Source organism: Mus caroli, chromosome 2 (assembly GCF_900094665.2).
Source record: "Mus caroli chromosome 2, CAROLI_EIJ_v1.1, whole genome shotgun sequence".
NCBI lineage: Eukaryota > Metazoa > Chordata > Mammalia > Rodentia > Muridae > Mus > Mus caroli.
Window position 1 is genome coordinate 6,918,869 of NC_034571.1, and position 15,680 is coordinate 6,934,548.

At 43.4% G+C, this 15,680-nt stretch overlaps 1 protein-coding gene across 9 annotated transcripts in view; it reads left to right on the top strand.

Moving 5' to 3' along the window:
- The window catches only part of Sfmbt2 (Scm like with four mbt domains 2), a 211,532-nt gene that overhangs the window by 15,608 nt on the left and 180,244 nt on the right, over positions 1 to 15,680 (top strand). For all 9 annotated transcript variants that reach the window (XM_029469511.1, XM_021182773.2, XM_029469521.1 and 6 more), the window contains 2 exons: positions 6,903 to 7,044; positions 15,413 to 15,507. In XM_029469511.1, coding sequence (XP_029325371.1) covers positions 6,948 to 7,044; positions 15,413 to 15,507 — 192 coding nt within the window. In that variant the 5' untranslated portion in view covers positions 6,903 to 6,947. The remainder of the gene's footprint in view (positions 1 to 6,902; positions 7,045 to 15,412; positions 15,508 to 15,680) is intronic.

Sequence of the window (15,680 nt, forward strand, 5' to 3'; positions counted from 1 at the left end):
CTTTTTTTACACTACATTTTTTATGTGTTCGAGTATGCATGTGTGTGAGTGCGTGCGTGCTCGATTGCCTGTGTGCACACGTGCCTGCTGCAGTGTGTGGAGGTCTCTTCTTCCTTCCTCCAGGGGCTCCCTGGCATGCAATACGGTAGCCTTTAGACTTGGTTGGTAGTTGCTTTTAGTTTGCAAGCCACCAACTTACGATATCTTTATCCACCTAAGGGATTAGGTTAAAATATGTGAGCCACATTGAAAACAAGGCCTGGCACATTCTGCACTCAGTCCTTCTCTAGGGAGCCACCAGAGAGTGTGCTGCATCAGCAACAGGGAGAAGCTAAAAGACAGTTAGGAAAAGCTCCAGTGTTGCCTGGAGTAGACAAAATGGTACAAGTGGCCACTGCCACCAGTGAAATTTAACACTATTTGCATAGTTAATTTATTCTTTTATTTTGTATATTTGTATGTTATGTTATGTATGTGAATGTGCGTGTTGAGGACATAGGTTAACACTAAATTTCTTCCTCTACTGCTCTAAACCTTTTTTTTTTTTTTGAGACTCCAGCTCTCTGAACAGAGATGGGGGAGGGGAGATGCTTCCTTATTGGCTAGACCGCATGCGCTAAGCTCTTGCCTGCCCTGAGCCCCTCACAAGGCTGGGGTTACAGATGCTTCTGCCCCTTGCCCTTCTTTTTTAAAGCCTGTGTGCAGGGCATCCAGACTCAGGTCCTGTTTGCAGGCACCGTGCTGGTGGAAGCTCCTGCCTCCCCAGCCGCTGCTCCATTCTTTGTTTTATTGTGGAGATGAGCTGTAACTACTCTCTTGTTGGCTTCTTTATGCTCTTCAGAGTGAGCCCAGGCAAGGGGGGATCCTCGTTCTATTTTTCTTACGGAATTTAAATGTCTCAACGAACACATCAGTGTACACTGCAATTCTTTTTCAAGCCAGAGATGGCATTTGCAATGTGAATAGTCTTCAGCAGAAAAAATTTACCTACTTGATGTAAGCCTAAAAACATTACCCTATCCATTATACAGCCATTTTTCCTGCTCTCAAGGAATTGTTACAGCATCGGAAAATGCTCTCTCTATAACGTTAGATGAAAATTGGGTTAGATTCTGATTTTTTTTTTTATGAACTTACAAAAATACGCACCAAGAAACCATCTTGAGAAGGTAGAGACACACGCAAGTGATTTTCCCTAGGTGTCAGGGTTAAAAATGATTTTTGTTTACTGATTCATTTTATTTTCCCGGATTTCTGTCAAGATTGCGCTCATGCTTTATGTAGGAAAGAAAGTACAAACATCGTTGAAACCCGAGAATGAACGAACAGGGCACACTATTTGCCAAGGAAGTGTTCTGTGGCCATGCACAAGGCTACAAAGAAAGGTTGCAGGGCCCATGGCAGGCGTTTGCTGACTGGGGAAGGGGCTTTCTGGGCAAACATGAGAACCTGAGGTCGATCCTCAGCATTCCTGTCAACCTCGGGGGAGGTTGAGGCAGGCAGAACCCTGACTCTTACGAGCTGACTCTATGGGCACCCCTGACACTTGGCTTCTAAATTTGGCTTCCACACGCAGATGCATACATGGATATTCACTTCCACATACCTGTACACACACACACACACACACACACACACACACACACAGTACAGAAAGGAAAAGTCTTGGGGTGTTGTGAGGTTTAATTCTTCCGCTCAGCTTGGGGACTTTCTCTTTGTTGCCTATGTTGGTCCCTCTGAGTTCTATTTAAAATGATCCATTGGGTACATTTACATCGATGTCTGACTTACAGACTCCCCACCCATCCATAATGTCTTGTGATATAGACATGAATACAAGGCTGAACCACTGCGGTGTCACAAAGACTTCATCAACAAGCCCCATTTGATAAGTGCTGCAGAAACCCACTGATGCCCGAGTTATAAATGGGTATATTCATGGACTTTCCATTTGTATCCGACAACATTTTTCAGGTGGAATGCCTCTTTTTGAATTTACAATAAACGAGAAAAGTAAGTAGTTGTAGTGTGAATACAAATAGGTTAGTTTCTAAGATTGTTTCTCCGTTGACATTGTCTGCTGTCAAAGCCACCACACTCAGTAACCGGCTGGCCTGGTACTAGAGAAAGCCACACGCTGCTAGTAGAGGGAAACAGGATCATTTGTAGTTTCTTAGGCTTTGAAATCCCTACGTTCTCTTTTAACATTATTAAATTAAATGAATAGTTTGAGAGAGCCAAGAATTGGTGGTGGCTTAGGATGTGTTCCAAAGGCTCTGACACGAGGTTTCTCAGTGCTGCTTGTCTAGCGCACAACTGTTGGACCCGTGGACGTTTAAGTTGTGTGTGTGCGCGTGCCTGGGTGGGTGTGCCTGTCCATCTGCCAGCCTGCCTGTTTGTCTTTCTGTCTTGTTGGTTCTTTTGTTTGTTTATTTAGTCGAGAGTATTTTTTATTGCACAACTTGGGATGGGCGGTTGAACTGAAGGTTTTTCTCTGCCTTGGATTTGGACTTTGCCTCTCCACACTCAAGGCTGCTCAGTATCTGTGTTCTCTCTGTGTGTTCTTCCCAGATCTTTGCCTGGCAGTTCTTTCGCTGGATTCTTTGCATCCAAAAGTCACCACAATAAAACCTCCTTCTCCAACACCACGTGATCTTTGAGTTTGGTTACCAGGAAATGTCTGCTCCCAACAGATCCTAATGAGCCACATGACATCAAATCTCCCAGGGAGTATTCTCAACTTGTTCCTAGGAGTTTAAAGGACTTCTTCTTAGCTCCTGGGGAGAGTCCAGTCTGAGTTCATTCTACTCTATGTCTCCCCACCTGAGCTTACTGAGTAGGGTAGCCTGGCTGGCCTGTGAGCCCAAGGGGTCTGATTGTCACAGGCTCTGCACTGCTGGGCTTGTGTAAGTGACCCGTGCCTGGCTTTTCATTTAAACACTGTCTGGTTATTGCTTAGAAGCAAATACTTGCTTGTAAGGCAAGGGCCTGATTAAACTATCTCGCCAACTCCAGATATTTAAATATCAATTTGCTGTAGGCAATCCTGTGGAACATGCCCATGATCGATCTGAGTACTTGGGCCTCAGAGGGAGGGGATTCAGGGATTCAGTGTCATTCTTGGCTACATAGAAGGTCTGAGACTAACGTGAGCTAGCAGAGACTCTGTCTCAAATCTTTCTTTCCTCCAATTTCCAAATGCTGAAATTAAAATCCAAACTTCACTTAGTTACACGGCTATATTTTGTGTGCTCAGTAGCCACGTGGAACTCATGGGGACCATGTCACCAGACATGTGTGGAAAGTTCCTTTGGGTGGTGATGACATGCAGAATTGATAATTCTGCCCTTCTGATTTTAGGTAGGTTTTGCAATCACATCCAGTGAGTGTCCTTCCCAACTCCTTTTCTCCCTGACAAAGCTTTGCTTAACTCATGCTAGAGTTAGTTGTATTCTGTGAGTACGCCCCAAATAGATAGAAGAGGCAGAGGGAGACTAAGAGGGGGATAGACTTTATCGTATTAAGTGTGATTCAGATAAAATGAAAGTCTGATGGAGAAAATACCCAATTAATACTAAGGAGGCCTCATAGATTCTCAGCCTTTTGGAGTTGAAAAGGCTCTTTGATTGCATGTAATCAAACCTCTTATTTAACTGATGAGAAATGTGTGGCACAGAAAGGTTAATTTATGTCCCACAGCTTGATAATGGCTTAGTTACTCCATATTCAAGTTAATGGTTCCTTTCACTGCGCCAAGGCGACTTTTGCAGTAAGTTTCCCATACTCCAGTTCTGTGGTTCCCCAGCCTCTGAAGCCTCAGAGCCAATCCTGCTGCCATAGCTTAGAGTAATAAAAGGAAGTTCCCTTTTAGACAAGCAGTTCGATGAACTTTCTTTATCTATCTTTGGAAGAAGAATTCTGCCACATTTTAATAGACATCTTTAACTTTGGTTTTGAAATTATAGAGTTTATTTAAAAATAGGAGCCAAAAAGGGATGGGAGGCATAGCTTCATGGAGGATTTACAGATGAGGACATACACACACACACACACACACACACACACACACACACAGCCACACACACCCCGAAAAGGAAATATGCTTCCTTCTAAAAATAGCTCTTTTTGTGCGTTGGAGGTGAGAACATTGTTGTTAATAAAAGGATTTGCTTTTCGAAATATCCTGTTATTAGCCAGGCATGGCCAATATGCCTGTCTGTAATCCTAGTGTTTGTATATGGTGACCAGAGGATCAGGAGTTCAAAACTAGCCTTAGCTACATAGAGTTCGAGGCTCATCTGGGCTGTGTGAGATCCTGTGTAAAAAGTAACAACACACAAAAACTTAAGCAAAGTATTTGTGTGTGACTTTTCTTTTTGTTTTTGTGGCGAGGGAGAGTGGTGCTCACAGCTCCCCCCATGCTAGGGAGGACTTAAGCAGTAAGCTAATCTTCAGCTCGGAAATATTCCATCTTTATTTTGTTAAGCTTAATGGATCAATCAGCTGTCACCAGTAAGACTTGACCTCCCATCGCATTTAAAGTAAAATAGACTTTAAAAGAGGACAGTAAATGTAAATGTATGAGCGTAGTGCACCGTTCTTATGTTAATAGACTTTCCCCAGAACTGCCTATCTCCATAGGCTACATTAGTGGCTGAGAGCTGGCTGCGGAGCGATTTAGGTTCATTGTAGCATCAATGGCTGCATGCTGGGAAAAGATGGTGTTTGGTTAGGATTATTTTTACCAAGTTCTGTCTGATTATGCTTTTCAAATATGTCCTAAGCTTGTTTTCTTTACTTCTCTATTTCAGCTTTACCATCTACTCATTGCCTGCACTTTCTTGTTTTGAGTCTGCTCCTCTGTCTGTCAGCTTTTCGCTACAACACAGTCCTTGAGGAAAACACACAACAAATAAACAAACAAAATAAGGGGAAGGGAACTGTCTTTGTTAGGGCTCTACTGCCGTGAACAGACACCATGACCAAGGCAAATCTTAGTAGGACAACAGTTAATTGAGGCTGGCTTACAGGTTCAGAGGTTCAGTCCATTATCATCAAGGTGGGAGCATGGCAGTATCCAGGCAGGCATGGTGCAGGAGGAGCTGAGAGTTCTACATCTTCATCTGAAGGCTGCTAGGAGAATACTGACTTCCAGGCAGCTAGTCTGAGAGTCTTAAGCTCACCCCCACAGTGACACACCTACTGCAAATAAGGCCACAACTCCTAATGGTGCCACTCCCTGGGCTGAGCATATATAAACCATCACAGGAAGGGAGTTTCATTCTGGCTCATAGTTTCATGGCTTGTGGTAAGAAGGCGAGGGCTCAAGCTTGTCCATGTGCACACTCAGCCATTCTCCACCTTATTCAGTGAGTCAGGGTCTCACTGGAACTTTCCAACATGGTGTCTTCCCGCTTGATCTGACTTTCCTTTCTCCACCTTACAAGGCTACAATTCTGAGCATTGCCATCCCACCCAGCGCTCGTGCTCACTCTGGGTATGTGAACTCCATCCTCATGACTACCTGGCAAGTGCTTTAGCAACTGAGCCATCTTCACAGCCTTTGATTGATTGATGGATTGATGGATCTGTCATCTGTCTCTCTGTCTATCTATCGTCTCTGTGTGTGTCTGTCTGTTGTATCATCACTGATGTTTGCTTTATAAAACGTAAGCCTCTGTGCTCAGAGAATATTGAGTGGAAAAGAGATAAACCAGTTGTTTGGAGGGGCCTTGAATTTCTGATTGTTGTTCTGTTTGCTTTGATTAGTGAGTAAGATGCCTAGATTACTGCTTAATGAACCATGTCAGGTGGTTTTATACTTTCTAGTCTAAAGCAGGCCTTTTCTTCCTTTGTATTTTGATTGAGAAATAGCCTGGGCTCCCCCCAACAGTGTGTTTTGATGCAACAGGTAGATAAATAAATGTCCAGGGATTAAATCTCAGTGCTGGATGCCTGGCTTTTTTTGCAGCCTCTTTCTGGTGATTGGAGCTGTTTTCATACTTTCTGTGAGCTTGCTCTCTCTCTCTCTCTCTCTCTCTCTCTCTCTCTCTCTCTCTCTCTCTCTCTCTGATGTATACATATGTGTTTGTATCTATATCTGTGCTATATGTGAATCTGTGCTGTGTGTGTGACATGTATGTGTGTGATATGTATGTGCTTGTGTGTGTGATGTGTGTGTCTGTGCTGTGTATGATATGTAAGTGCTTGTGTGTCTGTATGTGCTATGCGTGTCTGTGCTGTGTGTGACTCTGTGCTTCTCTCTCTCTCTTTCTCTCTTCCTCTCTGTGTGTGTATGTATGTGCGAGCATGTGCACACATGTGTGTTGAGGAGGTGATATTCTTGGACACTCACCAATATGTGAGCCACACACTATCCCACTGCTAGACATATACATACCATATTAATTCTTTTTCTTGTCTAGCTTTGCTGTTTTGCTGACTTTGTTTTTTATCTACATGTGAAATAAAGAACACATTGAAATATATATGTGCATAGAAATAAAAATTCTGTGTATCTTAACAATTTATATGTGATACAATGTGTAATTACGTATAGATTAAAAAGTTTTTTTTAGAGAGGACACATGTGCCCCAGGCTGATGGACTACCATTGTGGACTCTATTTGTGGGTGAAAAGAATGTGTTCATGTTAGTGCTAGTAATTATCGCTAGAAAATAATTAGCTTTGCTGTGCTGTGACCTTTGTTGTTGACGCTGTATAGAGATGCAATGTGCCTTTCTTTCTGATTCTTGGTATTTTTAGTTGGCAACTGCATTCCCCGCTTCTGAAGTGTTATGAGTTGGTGCGAGGGTTCTGTAACCTTAGAGAGCTACAAGAGTTGACATGATGAGTCTGATTGGAGGGCTCTAATCTTCTGTTTTTGCTTGTCCTTATATAGCTCCCTGGAGGATGAATTAAGGGACTAGGAGGCCTAGTCATCAGCATGGAGAGATATTTGCCAGTTTCGAAGAAGCGCAACTCATCCTCCTCTTTGGAAAAGATAACCGGCTCAGCAAATGGGAATGGGACTCTTTGCTCAGGTAGGATTCTGTGGGTTGGGTTTCTCTGGAACTTTGCTTACTGGCCAGTATTTTCTTGAGATGTTCAGGAAACACTGGGGACATGTTTCTAGGTCTCATGGCATTTGCTGTCCCACCCAAGCCCCACGACACAGCACAGATACAGCAGCTTTCAAGTTACAAAGGATTTGGGTCAGTACTCATATTGATCATACAGGACAGAGTGGCCCAGGTTACAGTGGGTGACCCAGCATGTCTGAATCTCGGTGCCTTCTGCTGGTAACTGTCTGTAGCTATCTGTGCTGTCACTACAGACGTCAGGGGGCTCTCATGCTTAGTGACTATACCATTCCTTAGAGCTACCCATCAGCACTGTCCCACCATTCCACAGAGCTACCCATCAGCACTGTCCCAGGTTAGTTCCAATGAGAAATGAAGAACTGTGAGAGAAGACGTTACTGGCAGACTCTCCAAAACAGTGAGCATGCCTTTGGAAAGTATGTAGTGTGAAAGAAATTTAGGTCGTGTGACTTTGTGTGATATAATTGGATAAAACAAAGCAAAAAAATAATAAACAAAAAACCCCAGATTGTTTTTAATTGGATTTTAATATTTAATGATTTATAAATGCACCTCTAAAAATATTTATGCACTGGTTTATTTTAAAAGGATACTTTTTTTCTGAAAATAGAATTGCATGATTTATATATCAGCAAATTAAATAAGGGCAAGAGAGCCCCATGAATCATTAATATTTGCTGCAGTGAATTCATACAAAACGTTGCCCATTAATTTAGGGGGAGAGTTGACCATTGTCTAATGAAATTATCAAGTTTGTCTTCACTTTGAAGTAATGAAGTGTGTGTATGTGTGTGTGTGTTCACTTATATGCGGTAGGCCGTGGCTGTACGTGGAGGTGAGAGTCACAGAACAAGTTGGAGGAGAGTTGAACTCTGTCTTCAGACTTGGGAGTGGGCACCTTTACCTGCTGAGCCATCTTGCTGGTCCCATCTTTGTGTTTTGAACAAACTAGTCAATGATGGAGTAAAAAAACTGCTTGATACCATCGACCTTATTAGATTAGTTCTCTCAGTTCTGTAAAGGTCTGCAAACCTGTAAAATGTGACTATCTTAGTGGGATAAAGGCTCATAGTATCTGCTGCAGAGTCAGGCCAGTCCTCCTGGATTTTCTACACACAAAGGATGAGCGAGGATTCTCTCTAAGTACAGCTGGCACCTTGGTCCTCTTCAGAGAAATAGAAATACTTTTCCGAGAGATCCTTATACCCCGCCCCCCCCCCCCCCCCGCAGGCTGAAGGCTCGTGTGTGTGTGTGTGTGTGTGTGTGTGTGTGTGTGTGTGTGTGTATGTGTGTGTAACGCGCACTTGCACTTGCACTCCAGTGTAAGCAGGCATATGCTGTTCACCTCCAGTATCCTTTTCAGTTGTTCATTATTGATTTTTATTGATCATTAGTAACAGTTGAGGCAGAAATTTGTGGGTCACATGTGGGGGGGTGTGTCAGAGGACAACTTTCGTCCTCTTAGGTCATCAGGCCCCCTGACCTCTTCCACCAGCCTTTCACCTATGCTCTGAGGCAAGCCCTTGTTGACCCAGGGCATCTGCTGGTTTTGCTGGGTTGGTTAACCTGTAAGTGTCAAGGATTCCAGCCATGCATGCACCGCTATGCTTGGCTCTCGTGTGGATGCCGGAGATCCAAACCCAGGTCCTCACGGTTGTATAGCAAAGCACTTCACTGACCCGTGGCTTTGAGTGCTGCTAGACCGGCACTGCTCTAGTTTTCCCCACCCGCCATCTTTTTTTTCTGTTTGCTGAATGAAGTAATCTTCCAGTCTCACACTTTGGAAGTTCCTGGGCATTGCCTGGGTTTTTACAGCGCATCCTCTGCACACAGCGCTGTTCTGGGGGCGGTGTCATTTTTAGTGATGAGTTTTCCTTCTCATGCAGCTGCCATGTTTCTCCCTAGCGTAAGTAGATGCTGAAGCTCATTACGGATAATCTACTGTCAGGAAATTATTCTTCCTGACAAGTTCTTCAGGACGATACCAGAGTCTGGGGGATTCCTGGCTGAGAGCGCATCGTAGGCGCTCATTCATGATTTGTACTGTACTTTCGAGTAGTGGATGATTTAAATCACGTGTGATGCTCTGCTCTTTAACACGAAGATTTCTAAATAATTCTAAGTTATGTGTGGATTTTGCAGCTTCTGACCCATTCTTTCTCACTGTGCTATGAGTTTATGTGTCCCTGTTTTTTTTTTTAGTACTTCATTATGTCCTTTAGACAAGGAGGCTTTGATAGTGCTACCATTTCTATAGATTGAATTAAAATTTTTGTGTGTGAATTTCAAACATGAGTAGAATGTATTTTCATTATACCTCCATTTCCAGTTCATTCTATGTTCTCCCATTGTCCCTCTCAAATTTATGTCTTCTTTCTCCACAATTATTGTTGACGTACCTATATACTCTATTGAGGCCAATTAGTGTTGCTTATATATACTTGAGTGTCGACTTGACCACTTGGGCATGGGAGAGCTATCAGAGGTCTTGTCCTGGAAACAAACAAACAAACAAAATAGCCATCCACTGTCTGTAGCTCTTCAACTAGGGGTGGGGTCGTACCCTACCTCCCCCAGTGTGGTATGTGGATGGTGTGGTCTTGTGTGGGTGAGCAGATATCAGGAGTTCATGTATGCAATATAGTGTCACAGGTTTTAAAAGTGAGTCTAAAACTTTATAGACTAAAGTGAGCAATTTATTCTCAAAATCACATCTAGATTTGAACATTACAACACATAACATATCTTGAAGATGAGGACACTGGATGCCAAGGTCAATTGACTTGGGTGTGGTGTGTTGGGAGCACCCATACTGAGGTTGGGACACTGATGTCATTAATCCCAACCCCACCGCCCTACAACTCAGATTCCCTTTTCTTCTTTCTCCTGTCCCTATTCCCTCTGTTATGTGACATGATGGCATCTCCTTAGCCATGACGCTAACTGCCTAAGGGGTTGAGACAAGGAGATTGTGAGCTTGAAGCCAGCCTGGGTTACAGGGACAAGATTATGCTGAGAGTGAGCCAGCTGACACTTTGTCTCCAAAGATGTATAAACAGGGCTGGAATATATAGCTCACTTGTAGAGCAGTTGTTTAGCTTGTGTGAGATATGTGAGGCCCCAGGTTCAGAGGGAGAGAGGACTGTGGAGGCGGAGAGGGAGAGAGGAGAGAACACAAGTGAGTCTATGCAGCAGAGAAAACGATTTTGCCTGATGATCAAGAGACAGAAAACTAGTCTGGTGGCTTCAGTGTGTTCCCCTTTGCTTCTTCTTTCTGCCCACTCTGCCTGTGGCTGATTTAGTGCTTTGCAAGGATGATTCTCTCATGGGCTGTATCCCGTCTGAGACTAAACTGAGTCTCACTGGTAGTTTTTTTTTTTTTCCTCTTTCCTTCTTTTGGCTTTTCCTCAGGAGAGCTCAGATTTTAGCTGGGATTGGCAACTCAAATGTGAGTCCTGTTCTTGAAATCGGACGAAAAGGGTACTTCCTCCCTAGAAACAAAGAGTGTGTGCACCTGAACTGAGTACAGCTAAACAAAGAGGTCTCCCCAGTGGGCAGAGTACCCCGCAGTACCCCGAGGCATGCAGGAATGAAGCCCACTGAAATTGGATGGCTGGGCTTCTGGGTCTTGCATCAGAGTGAAAGGTGGCAGAATATGGGGTTACCGTAATAAAATGGCTTCTGAGACACGGTTTGTGCAGACCTGAGCAACGTCATTTCACACTGGAGCCTGTGGTCCTGTATGTTCAGCCAAGGCCAGCCTCTGAGGACAACGAAGAAAGCTGAACATGTAAACTTGAGCCTTACAAATGATAATAATAATAATAATAATAATAATAATAATAATAATAATAATAAATGGGACTAGTGAGGTAGCTCAGTCAATAAAGCCCTTGAGTTTAATGCATGAGGACCTAAGTTTGATCCCCAGAACCCTTGTGAGAAAAGTACACTTATTGCCCCAGTGCTAGGGAGGCAGAGATGCGGAGATGCTCAGGCTTGCTGACCGGCCAGACTGTCCTAATTGGTGAGCTAGTGAGAGATCTTGTCTTAAAAACAAGGTGGACGGCTCCTGATGAGTGGCCATTGGCACCGACCTGCATGCACACAGTCACAGACATACTCACACACATGAACACGCTCATACATGTGCACACACAAAGAATGCTGTGTGTATTAAACATGTTTCTCTTTGTATATATTGTGGATCTGTCCGTCAGTGGGTTAAGAGACACAGGGTTCTTTATGTGATTATGGCTTGCCCAGGCTAGACTTGAATGTACTCATTTTCCTGTCGTAGTGACCCTAGTGCTGTGCCTGTCACTCCCCGAGACTATATCATTCAGACAACCAAGCCGCTTTTATTTGTGAGAACGTGGGTCAGCATACTTAGAAAAGTTCAGGGCTTACTCCTCATTGTGAGAACTAGTTCTTGTGGGTCAATATTTACACGCCCACATACACACCCTCACCCCCTCCCTGCGCTTTGAACTTCAGGCTGCAGTCGTGTGCTCAGATCCAGGGTAGACAGGCAGCTGTAGTTCCTTTTCTGGGTTATTTAGAGAGCGGCTCACCACTGCCCCATTTCCCTTTCCTGGTGATGGGAGGAGCTGTTGGTATCTAAAGATGATGTAAAGCCTTCTTCCTATCTCTTTTCACATTAAAAAAAATTACAAAGCATGTGAGAGAGTGTCTTCTGCAAGATTTTGTTCATGGGGAATCTGCCAGTTTCCAGAGCCCTGCATGGTAACAGTTACAGGCAGGCTTTAATATCCATCCGTGCAAAGCCAGGCTCCCTTCAGATTGTAAAGTGAGCTGACCTCAGCTTTTATTAAGAAAAAAGATGTATGGGACACTTGTTTATTATTTTTATTTGAAGTCACTTGTGCTCCGGCTTTTCATAAGACATTCTATTGATGTTTATTCTGGAATATTCTGGTCCCACAGATAGCTTTCTGTTAAAACCAAACCAAATTGAACCGCTGTTTTAATGAGCACGCCTGCTTTCTTTGTAAGGTGTGAAGTGTTCATAGTAGCTTTTCATGGTGGGTTTTCATGACATCATGGGAAATGCTTCCCACGTGACCATTTATGACGCGGGAGTTGTCAGAGTTTCCGTGATAAAATGTTTGTGGGTTTAAGAGGTTTATGGATCAGCTGTAAATATTTTCTCTGGCTTTATGAGATCTCTCCTCATAAACATGGCGTGTGTTTACCGATTGCTCATTGAACATGCCTTTAGAGAATCAACTGTTTGGGCACACAGGCCCAAGGAGGGGTTATATGCGGCAGATTTTAACAGACTTTGTTATGAGTAAGCCTAAGTTTTGTATACAGCTTTATTTTTCTAACAGCATGGCTAGAGTTACCAGTGTTGGACATACAATTTTTGTGTTATTTAATCTCATTCTGGGTCTGGCATGTGGCTTATTTTTATGAAGTGTTTCTGTAGTAGGCCAGAATGACTTGTTTGTTTCGGTGTCTTAGATGCTCCAAGTCTCGTATCTTCCTAGCCAGGCTTGGAGCTCAGGACCTAGACACTCTTTTGCAAGCATGGCTGTGTTCTCTTGGGGTTTTGCTTTTAAGCATCTTTATTGGCATAAAGTCAATAAAGCTCAAGAAGCAGCTGTAGCAAACCTCCACGTAGAAGGCAACATGTAAGTCCTCACCTTCCACGAGCTTCTTTTAGCTGGGCCTAGTGGTACAACAATATGCCACCACAACTCCTTGGGATGTTGAGGCAGGAGGATCACACATTTGAGGCCTGTTTGGGCTAAATGGTCAGTTAGTGAGAACTTGTCTTAAAAGGTAATATTAGCATTTTCTGATTATAAGATAAAATACTATTTTCTATTCACCTCTTAGACTGTGTAGAAGATAACAAGACAGTTACTTATCTTTCCCTTAGTTGAAAAATCACCAGGAGAAGAAAGGGTAGCCTTTTATTCTGGAAGCCTCCCGTTCTTAATCCCTCTGGCCCACCTGAGAGCATATAGCATGCCATGCCCCGAGATGGAATTTCCTCTTGGCCAGTGGAGTCAGCGCTTGCTTGTGAAAGATGCATGACTTGAAGGTTGACATCATTTGAACATTTTTGTAAGACAAGTGAAATGTCGAGGCATTCCTTTTAATTGTGTGTGCAGTGCTTTCTGCTGTGTCTTCTTGCTAGCCCTGAGGATGGCTTAAAATCACATGCACAAACACACATTAGTACATTTGTTGCTAGACAGAGATGACGTAAGGGAGGGAAGGTTTACTTCTGGCTCACAGTCTGTCTGATCAGTCATGGTGACTTGCGTTTGAGGTGTCTGGTCACATTGTACCCTCAGTCAGGACGCAGGGGGATGGGGATGCTGGTCCTCCATGTCCCCTTCTCCTTTTTACTTAGGCTGAGACCCCCGTTTATGAATGGTGCCATCCACATTTAGAGTGAGGTGTCCCTCTTAAGTAAAGCCAATTTAGAAAGTCTTTCACAGCCCCCCAGGCGTTTGCCTCCTGAGTGATGACAGCTACAGCAAAAGTCAACACTAATAGTAACTGTCACAGGCTGCTTCCCTCTAATCATTGAAGTTACAACACCAAGTCTACGTGGTCTTCATCTTAAAGTGCGCTATTTGATGCTTCTCATTATATAATGTTTTGGCAATGACCTTTCAAATCCCAGGTCCTTTCTTTCTTCTTTCTTTCTTTCTTTCTTTCTTTCTTTCTTTCTTTCTTTCTTTCTTTCTTTCTTTCTTTCTTTCTTTCTTTCTTATTTTCTCTCTCTCTTTCNGTTCTTTCTTCTTTCTTTCTTTCTTTCTTTCTTTCTTTCTTTCTTTCTTTCTTTCTTTCTTTCTTTCTTTCTTTCTTTCTTTCTTTCTTATTTTCTCTCTCTCTTTCTTTCTTTCTCTCTCTCTCCCTTTTTCTCTTTCTTTCTTTCTCTCCCTCTTTTCTCTCTTTCCCTCTTTCTTTCTTCTTTCTTTCTTTCTTTCTTTCTTTCTTTCTTTCTTTCTTTCTTTCTTTCGTTCTTTCTTGAATGTACTTTAAGAAGTCAGAAAACAGCTTGCGGGATTCTGTTCTTTCATCTTGGGATTCCAGGGGTTGAACTTTGGCCTCCATCTTTGGCAGCAAGCCTCTTTGAATGCTAAGCCGTCTTGTCTGCCTCAAAGAAGAGTTAGCTATCTTGAGGGACTTTATATACATTTGGTTGTTTGTGTCCTTTCCCTTGAGATTTGAGAAGCACATAATCAGCTTCTGTCGGTGTGCGAGGCTCTGAGAACTCTTTTATGGCAGGAGACAGGGCTCTGCATGGGGTAGACATGTCGCCAGGGATCACATTAGGGGTGTCAGGCAGCTGCTATGTCTGTCAGTAACTTGCAGGGAGACCTCAGTTTATTAAATTCTCCTTACACTGTGTGTGCATGCATGTGTGTGTGTATGTGTGTGTGTGTGTGTGTGCATGTATCTGCCTGTTATTGTGTGCATGTGAGCGTGCAGCCAGAAGAGGGTGGTGGATCCTTTGGACCTGGAATTACAGATGGTTGCTGGGAAGTGAACTTCGTGTCTGCGAGAGCAGCAAACTATCTTAATTACTGAGTCCTCTTTCCAACCCAATGTATTTTTCTTAAAATGTTACTGAAGTCACTGTTTTATCAAAGTCTGTTAGTTTCCAGTCTCCAGCCTCAGTGCATAGGGATTTTGGTGCCTGTATATATCTTGGCCCACACTTTAGGCTGAAAATGTCTCTTTGCATTTCTTCCAGCCTTCCCACACTGTGATGTCTACCATGGCTAATGTTAGGCTAATCCACAAATATCAGATAGTTAGCCTTAAGACAGCTCTACTCATTTGATTCAAAGCATAAATACTGCTTTTAATTTTGACAAGGCATCAAAGCATTGTTTCTTCTTGTCTCCCTGTTTCTTTTCTTTTTTTTTTTCTATGTCTCTTTCTTTCTGTACACCTGATATCAATGGTAACCAATCTGTCTCCCCACCCCTGTTTTTTTCAGACTCTTTCATTGAATTCTTATGCACAAGCACCTGCACACACACACACACACACACACACACACACACACTACCCATCAAGACTTTGTACGTGCTTTCTGGATCTCTGAACTCAGATCCTGGTCCTTGAACAGCGAGCAGTTTACCAAAGGAGCTATCTCTCCAGCTCCCTTCCCTTTTAAAAAACTCAATGTTTCTTCCACAGTGAGCTTAAGTTCTTGCGAGAGGTCATCCATGTCCTCTGAAGCCACTGAGTTGGGTCTCCTTGGTCTCCTGTGGTCTCCTAGTTTTGATCTTCTTGCTTTGTTTTGTTTCCACAGAGGAAGATTCCAACCTGGAGGAAAATGACTTCAGCTGGGGAGACTATTTGGAAGAGACAGGTACCAGAGCGGTGCCACACGTGTCCTTCAGACATGTAGGTTGAGCAGTTTTTCCCTTCTGGTCTGTGGGAGGGAGGGAAAGGGATCTGCTGGGTGAAACTCCAGAACCAGTCAAAAGAGAAGAGTGAAAGAGAACCGGAAGCTCAGCTAAGATTTTGTAGGAAGAAAGCTAGATGAGGCAGGGTCGGGGGGGGGGGGGGGGGGGGGG